At 36.4% G+C, this 12,254-nt stretch overlaps 1 protein-coding gene across 3 annotated transcripts in view; it reads right to left on the bottom strand.

Moving 5' to 3' along the window:
- Positions 1–12,254, bottom strand: part of LOC124775010 (probable multidrug resistance-associated protein lethal(2)03659) — a 289,731-nt gene that overhangs the window by 8,409 nt on the left and 269,068 nt on the right. For all 3 annotated transcript variants that reach the window (XM_047249766.1, XM_047249768.1, XM_047249767.1), the window contains 2 exons: positions 4,277–4,449; positions 2,876–3,005 (listed from right to left, as the gene is read on the bottom strand). In XM_047249766.1, coding sequence (XP_047105722.1) covers positions 2,876–3,005; positions 4,277–4,449 — 303 coding nt within the window. The remainder of the gene's footprint in view (positions 1–2,875; positions 3,006–4,276; positions 4,450–12,254) is intronic.

The raw sequence follows: 12,254 nt of genomic DNA, 5'->3' as shown, positions 1-12,254 counted from the left end.
ATAACAACTGTTTATAATGAAGGCCGTATGCCATCATAGGATGGTGGTTAAAAATACAGAGAGAGCACATCTCCATGTGCGAATCGCATTGCAGAATGCCTCAATCCACCAAGGGACTATAACACTATGTGATAATGAGGAAGTGCGAGGAATGGAACATTCTGCAGTAGCAAGGGTAACATTGGTGACGTAGTCCACCAGGTCATCACAACCAGGGAAAATCTTTTTCTTCGAAGGTCGCCAGGGAGGAGTAAAGCTGCCAGTCAGCCTTACTAAGCTGCCATTTGCACCTGCACCCAGGTGGGATAGGAGTCAACAAACAGATAGCACACAAGAAATGGTCACTTGAGTAGGTACCAGAGAGAACGGACCACTCAAGATGATGGGCAAGCTGGGCAGCGCAAAAGGACAGGTCCAAATGGGAACAGGTGTGTGGGGAGTCTGAAAGGAAAGTGGGTGCTCCAGTGTTAAGGCAGAAGAGATTAAGTTTGTTAAGAAGGTCAGCAAAGAGGGCAACTCTTACAGGTCCTGGGAGAACCCCAGAGGGGATGATGTGCATTAAAGCCACATAGTAGCAAAGAATGGGGGAGGTAGCTGCCCAATAAGCTGAAGGGTCTGCCCTGGTGACAATGAAGGCCAGAGGGACATAAATGGTACAGAAGGAGAAAGTCCGGCAGGGAAGGAAAAGGCTCATCCCTTATGAGCAGCACAACACCCCATGAGACGGAATGCCGACCTCGGGGGGAAGGTCAAAACGAGTTGGTAAGTGTTGTGAAAGCTCAAAGCAGTCATGAGGGTGCAATTTCGTTTCCTGAAGGCAGAGTCCAAGGGGATGCTGCGATGCTAAAGCAGCCGTAAATCGTCTTTGTGGGACCAAAGGCTGCGAACTTTCCATTGGAGGACAGTCATGAGGAGGAAGAGATGGAGGTCTGTCGAGTCAGCAGTCACCGAGTGACAGGTGGTGTAGAGTCGCTACTACAGGGCACAGGAGCAGGAGGATCCTGCTCCGTGGGGTCCACAGAAGCATTGGCTTGCTTGTGTGATCAGTCTGTGGAGTACAACACTGAAAACGGTTGGTGGTGCGCACCGGCAATACAGAGGCTGGCCGGGCTAAGGTAGCATGTGACGACACCGTCTAACAGGATCGTTGAGTTGGTGAAGGAGAAGACCATTTGTCTACTTGAAGCGTTTCTGGTTACATCTACATCTACATCCACACGGATACTCTGCAAATCACATTTAAGTGCCTGGCAGAGGGTTCATCGAACCACCTTCACAATTCTCCATTATTCCAATCTTGTAGAGCACGCAGGAAGAATGAACACCTGTATCTTTCCGTACGAGCTCTGATTTCCCATATTTTATTGTGGTGATCATTCCTCTGTATGTAGGTGGGTGTCAACAAAATATTTTTGCATTCAGAGAATAAAGTTGGTGATTGGAATTTTGTGAGAAGATTCAATCGCAACGAAAAATGCTTTTCTTTTAAAGATTTCCAACCCAAATCCTGTATCATTTCTGTGACGCTCTCTCCCATATTTCACAATAATACAAAACATGCTGCCTTTCTTTGAACTTTTTCGATGTATACGATCAGTCGTATCTGGTAAGGATCCCACACTGTGCAGCGGTATTCTGAAAGAGGACGGACAAGCATAGTGTAGGCAGTAATAAGAAGTGGAGGCATATGATATTTCACCAAGATGACAAAAGCCCAGTTAAGTAATCTATGTCCTAAAAATGAAGCCCTACTAGAATTCTGAGGCACGGATCAATGAAGCAGGCTTCGAGGAAACTGAGTAGACACTTGACAAATGTGAAGCTGTGACTTAAGAGGCTACCCTTGATACTTATCATACTGAAGAGGATGTGACAATATGACCAAAACACAAGTGTCCACCAGTGCTGCCATAAAGAGGACTACAGGCAAGATCTATATGCAGCTGCTGCAGTCGGTTTCAATGAGAAGTTCTGAAATAGCAGGTGACTTTTTCACCAGGAGAGGAAGTAATATCATGAACTGTGGAGTTTGCAATGTGGCATAGCCATCAGCATCACTGGCTGGTATGCTCCTGGTCACCAGTTCAAACCCAACAACTTGTGTACATTTGTTATTCAGTATTTATAATTTCTGAAAGGTTCTCTAAATGTATCATGTCTGTATATTTTAAAATTTTTGATTTTATAAACAGTAGTACTCTCCAATCAGGAGCACAGTTGTATTCTGTTCCCTGTACGTTGGAGTTCGTAATGAATATGCTTTCAGTGCTAAGTGCTGTACTTCACTGATGACCCTGCTTTTGGGTCTAGACTAGAGTGTGGTAACATGACAATATCAATATCAATCAGAGGTAATTATGGACTTCAAGGACAGTTAAAAGTGTGCAATACATTGTGAGATCATGGTAAGTCAGTTTAGTATGATCCCTAAAACCAAAGCTAATATTTTTTAAAGGCTCTGACAATGTCTTGTTAATAAAAGGAACCACTCTAGCAAAGCAGTCTCCAAAATTTATTTATCAACTACATTATACGCATTCCACCAGCACTCTCGAGCATCTCATCTCAGTACCAGCACATTTCAAGATTCAAGCTAAAGACTATGAAACACTTTCATGTCCTTGTCTCCCATTAACCATACAATTACTACAGACATCTTTGTACATCACCCATATTTTACATTTCTCCTAATGGAGGAAGCCTTGGTACCGAAAGCAACAGGCTGCTTGTCCAGAAGCAACCTCTCTTTATTGCCCACGTCCCTGAGTTACTTATTATTCATTGCATAGAAGATGAATCTGTTGCACTGACTCCTCAAAATTTTTTGTTACAGCAGAAAATTCATTTAACAGTATGTGAGTAAATGCATGCTTACCTTGAGATTGCCACCATCCATAACTAGGACCTTATCACTATCCATAATGGTATGTAGTCTATGAGCAATTGTAAGAACAGTGCAATCACTAAACCTCTGACGAACTGTCTGCTGGATAAGTGCATCAGTCCTGCAATAGAAAGCAATTGTTAGAATTGAGGGAGGGAGTTTTTCTTCTTCTTGGGCCTGCGTCACACCTTAGTCATGCACAAACATATTGAATTCAAGTGAATAAGTGTTCCTTTATTCTCCATGAATCAATCTTTGTGAACCAAAAATTAACCTGTGAATCAGTAGCATATGAGGTTAAATTATCACGTGACGTAAACAGAGATGGATGTTTCTGCTTAAATTCTGCATGGAATCCTGCTCCCTCCCTGGTCAAACAGAGGGACAGAGTTAGTGCTACTTCGCCTGCTGATTATTTGTGTTCACTATCAGTAACTTCTGATACTTGTCCTCTTTGGCTGTGTAGTGGCACTTTTTTTTTGCATGTTATTTTCTGCATATGCTTTACATACCGAGATTTTAAATTTCCTTGCACAAAGCTGCTTCATTGCTTTTGTGCCCTGAATATGACAGTTGAAATATTGGTGGTTGTCAAAGACATCATCTGACTGCATTCCCAATGGCTGCATTCCCGCAAGTTATTTGAACTACTTATACACCAGGAGAAATCAAGTGTCACAACATTTGACTGTAAAAAATATTAATTTTTATACCAAACAAAATGTGTATAGTAGACTGAAAAATGAAGCAATGCCTGATGCATACAACACAGGTGTATGACACCACAGTAAAACTGGGTGGGAGATGCTAGTGTAACACAGTGTACTACGAACCCCATAAGCAATATAACGAATTTTATAGTACAAAACATAACATTTTTGCCAAGATGTTAGCGCCAATGGTGTTGGTGGACAGTTCTTGACCATGTAACATTAAAATATTAGGAAGGAATATTTTTAAACACCTTAAACTGAATTAGTTTGCAGTTAGTTGTCTCTTATTCCTAAGACTTACAAGGCTGCAAACTGAAACACCACTAAAGACTATAGCCAGCGAAAGTTCTCGTTAGAAAGTAACCTTCACTTAAGCTGTTACATGCATCACATAACAACAAATTAATAGGCAAGCACTTTTCTATAAAGGTCACAATTCATGAAGAAGTTAAAAATTTGGAACACTGGCAACAATGGCTATACTATATCAAGAACTTACTGTTTTTTGTATTAAACAAAAAACAAAAGCTGCATTCTTTACAGACTTATGAAATACAATTTTGCATTCATTGTAAATCTGTATAAATAATAATGTTTAATTACCACAGATTACACAGTGTTAATTACATAATACAGAACACAATCCATTATAATCTTTGTAACTTTAAAAATAACTTACACAGGATCCACATTAGCTGTAGCTTCATCAAGAACAAGTATTTTATTTTTGCGAATAACTGCTCTGGCTAAGCATATCAGCTGCCTCTGTCCAACACTGAAATTTGATCCAGCCTCAGTTATTAGATAATTAAGGCCTGCTGGTGTTTCGTTCACTACATCTTTCAGCTCTACCTGAAAAAAATGAAAAATGTAATATGGGGCAAAAAAGAAAAAGAACTATTAACTCTGATTATGTTAGATAATGTAACCTTGTAAAGTGAAGTGCGAAATTGTGTATGAAGTAAATCACAATTCTAACCAAAGAATTTACACATTGTAAGTTAATACAAGCAGAGCACTGCACTGCTTGATTAGTCAAGATAGGGACTACAGAGATTATGTCGTCAACCTCAGGGATTTGTCTAACACCACATTGCCTTACTAGGCATGGTCCTATTGGAGAAGGTACAACATTTCCTTCTTTCTACCTTTGAAATGACTTATTCAGCCAGTTATTGGGCAATCCACAGTTTAACATGGACTCCAAACCATGATGCAACTTGGTATTTTTCACATTAAGAAATTACTGCCAGTGGTGCAAGAAGCATTAAGTGAAGTGGTAAGTGTCAAGTGACAAAAAGTCTTATGACCATCATCAGGGCATCAAATCCTAAATCTTTGCTTTGAGGAACAGTTTTGTTTCAGGAGAATTGCTCAACTGTTAATGTGATTTACACGTTAACGCACGAAATTTTACAAGTACCAAATAAAAAGATAGCACCGGTGGTACTTTAAGTGGCCTATCTAAGGCATTAGAATATGCAAGTTACAAAATCCCTTTAAATAAACAGATTCTAGTGAACTGATGGTACGTCCAACCAGTAGATGATGATATCCAACCAAAAGAATGCAAAAAGTTGTACTTAGTAATTAATTTATTCAATCTATGCACACAGAGGAGATTCTTCTGATCAGGGAGAAATCAGCTGTGGGGTTCTGGAATGCTCAATAGTATGTGTAAGTAACTGCACCAATAGTAATGTAATACACAATATGGAAATAACTAGGATGGAAACATCAAAGAATTTAGCGTCCCTATTATTGAGATTATGAATTGGATAAGCACATTTTAGAGATGTTAAAAACAACTTAGCACACTCACTTTTGCACTTTGAATCGCTGCAAATCTTGGGGAGAGAAATCCATAATGAATTTAGACAACATAGTTTGGGGATTTGACAAGTGATCTATTACAAATTATCAATTAAAAATGTGAAGACCACAATAACTATTTACATGCAAGATGGCGGCGATTCAGAAGTTTAATGAATTTGTGCCTCCAGTTATTTCGAATTTTCAAATGTTATCCCGCATCAATAGCAAGAAGATGATCAACAAAAGTGCTTCGCAAACTTTCAAGTCTAGTGCCACGCAAAAAACCTGCAGGGAAAAATCATCCAAATCAAAAAGTAAGTGTGTAACATGTGAAGTCCATCCTGACAAAGCAAAACTAGTTGAAACTATTAATTTGTTGCAAGAAATTGTGCACAGATCCTTGGCAGAAAACAGAGTGTTAGCTGATAGACTCAAATGTCTTGAAAATGATCATGGAAAACTAAAAACCGCCGGGCAGGGTGTAAGTGAATTCGAGAGAAATAAAGTGTACACAGTAACAGATGATTCCGTCGCCATTTCAAGTTTTCCAACACATTCTGGGTGTACCGGTAACGCAAACCATAGCGCAATCATTTCGTTGTCTTTAGTAACAAATTCTCCTGCCGTGCTCCAGAAAACGGTAGGCCTATCTACAAAAGATCAAATCGTGCACCATCCGAAAGAAAATCCTGGTATTAAGCAAAATGTGGAACCTACACAACAGAGTCCGTGTAAAGTAAAGTGTGCAGATATCATAAATAGTGTTTCTTCTTCAGAAATAGCTCAAAAAAACAAATTCGATATTCTACTACAAAACGATGGTCATTGTGAAAAACAAACTTCTGCTGCATACAATAAATTTGCTCCCAAGACCGCAAAGTTAACACAGGATCATAGTTATCAAAAAAGGTTACCGAATGTGCAAAAACAGAATATATCTACACAGCAAAAACACATTTCAAAACCTTCTAGCCCCAAAACTATGATGAACAAAAAAATTTGTGTGCTTGGTGACAGTCATGGACGTGGAATTTCAGCACTATTGAAAGATAAATGTAATTTAATGGTAAGAGGTTTTGTGAAGCCAGGAGCGCAGTTTTGTGAGGTAAATAAACTAACAAACTCTACTGATGTATCTCACCTAAGTAATTGTGATTTTGTTGTGCTTCTAGGTGGTTCAAACGATATATATAGGAATGAAACGAAAGGGTTTGCAAAAGAAATGAAGGAATGCTTAAACAACCTATTACATACAAATGTACTCGTTAACATTCCTCATCGTTATGATTTGCCTTCCTGGTCCTGTGTCAACCAAGAAATTTACATTGCAAACAAACTGATATCAGAAATATGTTCTACATTTCATAACGTAGAGATAATTGATACATACAATTTAGGAAGAAGATTTCATACAGCTCATGGACTACATTTAAATATGTTAGGAAAAGACCAAATAGTAGAAAAACTCCGAAATCATATCCTGAAGAAATCAGCCCCAAGTATCAAGATCGCCAAACAACCACAAATTACAAAATGGTTTAGGCCAAAAACAGAAGCTTTGATGGAAGCAGAACTGTGTCAACCACTCAAAACCATCTCTGCTACTGAAAATTGCGTGCAAGAAGCCACACACAAAATAAAATCTTGGCCAATTTTTAGGGTAAGTGCTGTGTCAGAAATGCCTTTAGAAAAAAAATTAATTAAACCCTTAACTGAAAAGTCACAAAGTCCATCATTTCTTGTATTACACCATAATGTCCAGTCATTCAGAAATAAGATTCAAATGCTGGAAGTGTTACTTCAGTCTCAAATAAATCCAGATGTAATATGTATTACCGAACAATGGCTGTCTAAAGAAGAAATTCAGTCAACCTCTATTCCAAGGTACTCATTAACAAGCTTTTATTGTAGGAATTTCTCCACACATGGCGGTACTGCTATATTTGTAAAGGACCAGATAAAATTCAGTGAGGTAGGCCTAAATGAACAGATTGCATTATCTGAAGATAAGGAATTTGAGCTTTCTATGGTTAAGCTGCCTGAACTATAGAATTATAAATGTATACAGAGCACCAAGTAGTAGTATTCCAAATTTTATGACCAAATTAGAAGTTCTGCTGAATAGTGTCAGCTCATTAAATATGAGAATAATACTTTGTGGCGATTTTAACATTGATTTATCAAAAAACAGTAATGCTAAACTTGATTTGTTAAACATGACCAAATCCTTTAATATGATCCCCACAATACACTCTCCAACAAGATCAACAGAGCATACTGATTCAATAATTGATCAAATCTTCATAACTGATACTGGTTACAAATTCACTGGTGAAGTACTGAGCATGGGATACAGTGACCATGATGCTCAGCTACTGAGCATTCACATGGAAAATAGTAAAATCAGCCCCAAAAAAGTATTTCAAAGAAGAAACTTTTCAGATGGCAATATTAGGATTTTTAACTTCCTATTAGCTAAGGAAAATTGGGACAGTGTTTACATGCAAACAACTGTTGATAATATGTTCTTAAGCTTCCATAACACCTTCCTTTATTACTTTAATACAGCATTTCCTTTTGAAACAAAAACTTCAAGCAATCAAAATAGAAAGTCATGGGTAACAAAAGGAATCAAAATTTCTAGTGAGAGAAACAGATTTCTCCAATATTGCTCCAAGAAATACACAGTCACTGAAGAATTTTCTGACTATTGTAAAGCCTACAAAAAACTTATCTTAGAGTGATTAGACAGGCAAAACTTTTATGGAATGACAATTTCATAAGAAACTCTTCAAACAAAATGAAAGCTATGTGGAAAGTTATTAAAAAAAGAAACTTGTAGTTCAACACCTAAAAAGGAAAACATTTCTCTAACACTTAATGACTCTAAGGTCACAGATCCATACACAGTTGTAAACAAGTTCAATGAATATTTCCAGATCCATACACAGTTGTAAACAAGTTCAATGAATATTTCACCTCACTAGCAGAAGATCTCATTCAGGCAAACTTCAAGGTATCGTCCTTCAATTCCACCAATACGTCAAACAGCACTAATGCTACAATGTTTGTTTATGAAACAAACCCTGATGAAATTATTAACATAATAAAATTGTTACGCAATAAATCTCTAGTGGCTATGATGAAGTACCTGACCTCATATTAAAGGTTTTGTTAAACATGACCAAATCCTTTAATATGATCCCCACAATACACTCTCCAACAAGATCAACAGAGCATACTGATTCAATAATTGATCAAATCTTCATAACTGATACTGGTTACAAATTCACTGGTGAAGTACTGAGCATGGGATACAGTGACCATGATGCTCAGCTACTGAGCATTCACATGGAAAATAGTAAAATCAGCCCCAAAAAAGTATTTCAAAGAAGAAACTTTTCAGATGGCAATATTAGGATTTTTAACTTCCTATTAGCTAAGGAAAATTGGGACAGTGTTTACATGCAAACAACTGTTGATAATATGTTCTTAAGCTTCCATAACACCTTCCTTTATTACTTTAATACAGCATTTCCTTTTGAAACAAAAACTTCAAGCAATCAAAATAGAAAGTCATGGGTAACAAAAGGAATCAAAATTTCTAGTGAGAGAAACAGATTTCTCCAATATTGCTCCAAGAAATACACAGTCACTGAAGAATTTTCTGACTATTGTAAAGCCTACAAAAAACTTATCTTAGAGTGATTAGACAGGCAAAACTTTTATGGAATGACAATTTCATAAGAAACTCTTCAAACAAAATGAAAGCTATGTGGAAAGTTATTAAAAAAAGAAACTTGTAGTTCAACACCTAAAAAGGAAAACATTTCTCTAACACTTAATGACTCTAAGGTCACAGATCCATACACAGTTGTAAACAAGTTCAATGAATATTTCACCTCACTAGCAGAAGATCTCATTCAGGCAAACTTCAAGGTATCGTCCTTCAATTCCACCAATACGTCAAACAGCACTAATGCTACAATGTTTGTTTATGAAACAAACCCTGATGAAATTATTAACATAATAAAATTGTTACGCAATAAAATCTCTAGTGGCTATGATGAAGTACCTGACCTCATATTAAAGGTGTGTGCTCCCCATATAGTAAAGCCATTATCAACCATCTACAACCAATCATTAAAAACTGGCATTTTTCCAGATGCTCTCAAAATAGCTAAAGTCTCACCATTACTAAAGAAAGGTTCCCCTGATTTAGTATCCAATTATAGACCATTATCCATATTAAGCATCTTTTCAAAAATCCTGGAAAAACTTTATGACAGACTTATAAATTTCATAAAAACCACGCACCAATCAGCATTCAACAACATGGTTTTAGTAAATCTTTATCCACCCAGACAGCAATTTTTGAACTGTTGGACCACATACTGAAATCAATTGACCAACATAATATAGTTGCAGGTATCTTCTTAGATCTCTCTAAAGCCTTTGACATACTAGATAATAAAATACTGCTTGCTAAATTGGAAAGAAGAGGAATAAGAGGTGTGGCTCACAACTGGCTATGCTCTTACCTACAAAACCGCAGACAGAAGGTATCACTTCAATACGATATTAACGTACAGAATAAAATAAATAACTCAGTTTTCCTCTCGGAGGAAAGAACAGTAAGATATGGTGTTCCCCAGGGTTCTGTTCTAGGGCCATTACTTTTCCTCATTTACATAGATGATCTTGTTGAACGTATGAGCCCACAAAAAACTATCCTGTTAGCTGATGATACAAGCATAGTGTTGACTGGATCTAGCCCTGAATCCCTTCAGACAATATCTGACAACTCTATGAAAAAACTGAGTGGTTTAACAAAAATGGCCTAATTGTTAATAGTGGGAAAACACTATGTATCAACTTCCATCTAATTCCCACATCCAATCAAAAAACTATCCAAATAAAGTTAAATAATGATAAAATTGAAAAAGTAAATGCAACAAAATTTTTGGGTCTATGGGTCCAACAAAATTTGAAATGGGACACTCATATAAACAACTTATCAAAGAAACTCTTATCATTGTGCTATGGACTAAGAATACTAAAATCTACTACACGTAAATCCACACTAATGCAAGCATACCATGCGCAGTTCCACTCATTGCTCCACTATGGAATCATCTTTTGGGGAAATTCAACTCACAGTACAAATATATTTAAACTACAAAAAAGAGCACTGAGGATAATCTGTGGCCTCAAAAAGCTGGAATCCTGTAAATGTCAATTTATAAAGCTTAATGTTCTAAGCATCCCATTCCTATTCATTCAAGAAACAATCCTATACACCAGGGAATACCTCTCAAGAACAGGCAAATTAATCCAAAACAATGATATACACGCTCATTATACCAGAGGGCAATCTAATATCCATCAAATTTTTTCAAGGACATCATCATACCAAAAATATATAACTCATCTGGGTGTCGTATTACACAATAAAATTCCAGAACAAATAAAAACTGCTCCAGATCCAATATTTAAAAATAAACTAAAGGCATTTCTGACAAAACAATGTTTCTATTCAGTACAAGAATTCCTGGAAATGAAAAATTATGAAGTTCCTTTGTAAAATACTGTGATTCGAGTAAAACATTCTGTAGGCAAAATAATAACCTAATTTCTACTATACAGAACTATGTTTCAGTTTCACTTCCCAAAATTTTTTAACTCGCTTTTTGAATGTACAAGTACACATTCTATTAGTATTAAAACTTAATTGTCTGTGAAATCTCAATGTTAATTTCATGTTTAATGTAGTTTTTACATGACATTGTCCTTCTGTTGTGTTTCCAGTTGACATTTTCACTATTCTGTAATCTCAGTGATTATTTGTGTAAATTTAAAGTAGCACTACATTGCCTACATGTTTCTTAGTTCACCATGTAAATTGTTTGTATTCTCTGTATGTGAAGTTACTATATTCATCAATGAACAATTTTGTGTACATTTTTTTAAATGGCAGTCCATTGCCTATTTTTTTTCTCCAAACTACATATTTTTTAAGAATAATGACTTGTCCTATATCATGTGTACTTTGTACAATATGTGATCCATAGGATAAATAAATAAATACAAATACAAATACTTAAAAACAAAGAAAGTTTTCAATGCTCAAAAATGTGCTGTAAAAATAATGTGTTGTGTTCATTCGTGATCATCTTGTAGACATCTGTTTAAAGGGTTAGGCACTCTGACTACTGCTTCACAGCGTATGTATTCCCTTACGAAGCTTGCTGTAAATAACCCACCACAGTTCAAAATCAACAACAATAAACACAACGCCAGAAGAAAAAATACATTAATTACGCCATATAAACACTGTATTTACAAAAAAAAGGGTACCCAATGTTGCCAAAATTTTTGATCACCTACCCAATAATGTGTCTAAAGAACAGCAAAGTTAAATTTGAAAACAAACTGAAGAAGTTTCTCCTAACAACTGCTTTTATTCCATAGAAGACTTTCTATTCTTGTAACATGTACAATTTGGTGGACAAGAATTACTGATTAACATTTGTATAAACAAATAAATAAAATGTATCACTCGTAAATAGTCAGAATGTACCTGTACTTACTTACAACGGTGAAATTAAAATGAGGAATTACTAGTTATACAACAATACAACTAAACATACAAATAATCCATGGAACATGAAACTAACCAATCACCTAACCAGTTAATTGCTGACAACACACTCATACCGCTTCTAGCATCTTTAATATTCTTCCTTCCACTTTTCATCTAAAACCATTCATGTACAACACCTTCAACTCCTCATATTCCATTCATATACAGCACATTATTTGCCAGTAAGTTCCATAGATTG

This window comes from Schistocerca piceifrons, chromosome 2, assembly GCF_021461385.2.
Source record: "Schistocerca piceifrons isolate TAMUIC-IGC-003096 chromosome 2, iqSchPice1.1, whole genome shotgun sequence".
Classification (NCBI taxonomy): Eukaryota; Metazoa; Arthropoda; class Insecta; order Orthoptera; family Acrididae; genus Schistocerca; species Schistocerca piceifrons.
Note: the sequence above shows the minus strand (reverse complement) of the source record. Positions and strands in the feature narration are given on the sequence as shown.